Consider the following 3,841-nt stretch of genomic DNA (forward strand, 5'->3'; position numbering starts at 1 on the left):
GTTTCAGATAGCAAAAATGAAAATTACTTTAAGACATAAAGGAAAAAAGGCTTGTTTTTTTGTATTCTACAACCAGAAGGGGAGCTTTCCTGGCAGCTCTGCATAATTAAACATTAATTTATGTAAATAAAAGGCTGAAACACAGACGTGTATGTCCATAAATGAGTTGTATGATGACTGTCACTCTGTGACCAAAGGCTTTGCAGAGATACTTCATGTGGCTTTGGGCCACGTAAGTCTCTTTTACTGAATACATGTCGGCTTCTTCCATTTCTCTCAATAAAAAGCTAAATAAGATAAATTTCATTCCATTAGTGTGTTGTACGATTGTTGTTCTCTGAGTAGAAAGTTTTTATTTTGTCCTGAGTTTTCCCATCCTGAAATTCAAAATCTGTAGTCTACTTTTTTCTGTCAGTTTGTGTCCTCGGAGTGTTCCTTTCAGCGAAGGGTGGGCGGTACTATGACTTTGATATTGATCTGATGCCAAATAAATACTTGGCAAATATATTTGCTACCGAAGTCAACATCAATGCTTTTTACTTGTAATGGGTAATGGATGTAATGTAATGGATGTTCATTGAATAACTTTGATATTGCAGGCACCCTTCCTGGTGGTGAAACAGTTTATTGTGGGGAGACAGTAAATTGGCACGACTTGTCATGGATTATGAACAAACAAGCCTTTTTTTGTTTCTGTCTTAAAGTAATTTTCTTTTATGCTTTCTGAAACAGAAAACGAAACTCAAATCATTTAAAAAAAAAATTCTCATCCCCTTTTGACACTAAGAATGAGAAATGCTTTGTGTGAATTTTAATTTCAGTATTTTGAAACAAAAATCAAATATCCACTCAATTCTTGTTTTTTAATACCCGTTTCTAAAATGAAAAACCAATGACCAAAAGATACACTGACCGAATTGTTTGGTTACATGGCTTGAATACTTGTATATTGAATTTCCACAGGTCCAAATGTAAAAAAAAAAATTTAAAAAAAATTTTAATAAAGTGTCCCGCCTTTTTTTAACACAAGTGTAACATCCATTGCAGTTACCTCTGCATATGTAGCTGGAATGTCTGCTTTCTCTACACCATAGTAGTGTTTACAGCCAGTCGCTGCTGCAACCTGCAGCACCACCTGCCCCACTCCTGAAAAAAATTAAAATTAAAAAAAATAAAATAAAAAATCAGTTTGTAACCAACATCAAACTGACAGTCTAGTAAATCTGACATTTAAACCAACATTCAGGCCAATTCCTTTAACTTTGTACATCTTGCACAGTTTTATAATCAAAATGATATAAAGTGGTCTTTATTTACTGCTGGTTTTATTTTGTTAAATCACTGAACTCCTTCCTCTGAAAAATTACCAAATTATAACAAATATTAAAAACAGAAAACTAACCACTCCCAAGGTCAACAAAAGTGTCATCTTCCATCATTTCCATCTCATCAATGATCTGAGCCACCAGGTCAAAGGATGTCTCTCCGTAGACCTCTGGGGAGAAGGGTTCATAGTTGTTCAGCTTCTCTGGGTCCGTCACTGAGTGGTTGTACACCTGCTGTAGGATGTGTCTCAGCAGCCCGTTGGAAGGACGTTTGTTTAGCTTCATGGGCTGGGTGGTCCCTTTCCACTGCAATGGAAAAATGGAATAAAAAAAATCAAGACTATTTTATTCTTTTGATATAAGTTTTTACTTCAACCTACCCCTTTTCAATACAGATCGTCTTGTAAGTTGCCCAAAATATATATTAATGTAAGTGTGTATATATATATATACAATTTTTTTTGTTTGTTTTATGCCTGTTTTGAAATAAAGATTTATTCAATTCTATTCAATGGGATTTATATATGTTATGGACAATTTCTTTCTTTATTTCATGATTATTTAGCACTGATAGTCTTTGGCCAATAAGCAGATATGAATTATAGGCATTTGTAAACTATATACATAAAATGCATATTATTACGTTTGTGCTCACAATGGAGCTGACTTTTTTCTTGGAGATGCTGTTATTACTCTCTCTTGTTTTGGTTTTCGTGTAAGGAAATAGAGTAAGCATCCACACTCACTCTCCTACCACCCAAGCCCCTGTTGTTTACACTCAGGACCAGCTGATTTACACTACATGCATTCCAGCTCCGCTCCGGTCCGAACCGTCTGAACTGTTAGCTGTTAGCATGAGGCCATACTATCTCCCACAGGAGTTTCACATGTAATTGTGACAACTGTGTACATGCCCCCTCTGCTAACGCTGCTACAGTCTGTGATGTCCTCCACACAACAACTAGCAGATTCCAAACACAGAACCCACAGGCCCTCTTTCTGATCTATGGGGACTTTAATCATGTTTCTCTGTCCTCCACTCTCCCTAACTTCACTCAATATGTCACCTGCCACACCAGAAATACAAGCACTCTGGACTTACTGTATGCCAACACCAAGGATGCATATAACTCATCACCACTGCCTCCTTTGGGAGGGTCAGACCATAACATGGTTCATCTCCAGCCTGTTTACAAAGCTCTGGTACGCAGGGAACCAGTGGTGACACGTACATCGAGGAAATAGACCGAGGAGACAGAAGAAGCTCTGAGAGACTGTTTCAGCTCCACTGTGTGGGAAGAGTTCTGTGCTCCTCAAGGAGAAAATATTGACAATATCACAGACTGCATCATGGACAACAAAAACTTCTGCGTGGACAACACTGTACCCATCAGGACGGTAAGGTGCTTCTCAAACAACAAAACCTGGATCAACCCTGAAATAAAGGCTCTGCTTAAGGGGAAAGAGAGAGCCTTTAAGTCAAGAAACAAGGAGGAGCTGCGAGCTGTCTAGAAGGATCTGAGAAGAAAGATCAGAGAGGACCAGCTGCAGCAGGGTAACACCAGTGGGGTCTGGAGAGGCCTTAAAAACATCTCAGGCCATAAAACAAGCCTGCAGGCTGCAGGAGACTTGGGGTGGGTGAACGATCTAAATCAGTTCTTCAACAGGTTTGACCRGCCACCCACCCCTCCCCCAGCCCAGCCCAGCCCCCCCTTCTGTCAGCCCCTCCACCATCAACAAACTTCTCAGATCAGAACATCACACCTGGCAGCTCTCCACCATCCCCCACATCCTCCACCCCACTCCACTCAGATTTTGAGGCCTACTTCACATAGCACACCCCACCCCATCAAATACATTATTTTATCAGTTGAAATTATTGAAGTTTTACCAGTTGGTTGATTATAATATTTTGCAGGTAATGTATAAGACTCATAAAACTGTATGACCTTTGAACATCCAATCACATTTTGTTAAGAGGGAAAGTGGTTACAACCTGAAGGGATTAGAAATGTTTCTAAAACATTTCTAATCCCTTCATATTAGAAATGTTTGTAAAACCTAAAATTTGAATAAATTTAAAGGACAGATGTACTTCAGTCCAAGGAATTCAATTCAATTCAAATTCAAAAATACTTTATTGATCCCAGAGGGAAATTAGGTGTTGTTGTAACTCATTTAACTAAAGACTTATTGTAGATGCTGATGGCTGTGGGCAGGAAAGATCTTCTGTAGCGGTCTGTATTACAGCAAAATTAAAGAAGCCTCCGACTGAAGACACTGTCTTTCTATGACAGTCTGATGAAGAGGATGGTCAGGGTTGTCCACAATGTTCTTGATTTTATGTAAAATCCTTACGATTATGGAATACTCTGGATAGTGATTGTAAAAATGCTGGCTCAATTAATTTGTTTAAAAGAATAATAAAAAAAATTTGTTAAATATGAAATTCTATAATTTGTATTTATAAGAGCTGCTGTTTAGGAACTGAAGTTTTTGTTTTGTTATTGTTTGAA

At 38.1% G+C, this 3,841-nt stretch overlaps 1 protein-coding gene across 1 annotated transcript in view; it reads right to left on the reverse strand.

The window, feature by feature from the left end:
• Positions 1-897: 897 nt before the first annotated feature.
• Positions 898-3,841, reverse strand: part of dot1l (DOT1-like histone H3K79 methyltransferase) — a 17,983-nt gene continuing 15,039 nt past the window's right edge. Inside the window, exons 5-6 of the mRNA XM_014004636.1 lie at positions 1,403-1,631; positions 898-1,146 (exon numbers count right to left, since the gene is read on the reverse strand). Coding sequence (XP_013860090.1) covers positions 998-1,146; positions 1,403-1,631 — 378 coding nt within the window. The 3' untranslated portion in view covers positions 898-997. The remainder of the gene's footprint in view (positions 1,147-1,402; positions 1,632-3,841) is intronic.

The sequence above is a fragment of the Austrofundulus limnaeus genome, unplaced genomic scaffold (genome assembly GCF_001266775.1).
Source record: "Austrofundulus limnaeus strain Quisiro unplaced genomic scaffold, Austrofundulus_limnaeus-1.0 Scaffold25, whole genome shotgun sequence".
In the NCBI taxonomy this organism is placed as follows: domain Eukaryota; kingdom Metazoa; phylum Chordata; class Actinopteri; order Cyprinodontiformes; family Rivulidae; genus Austrofundulus; species Austrofundulus limnaeus.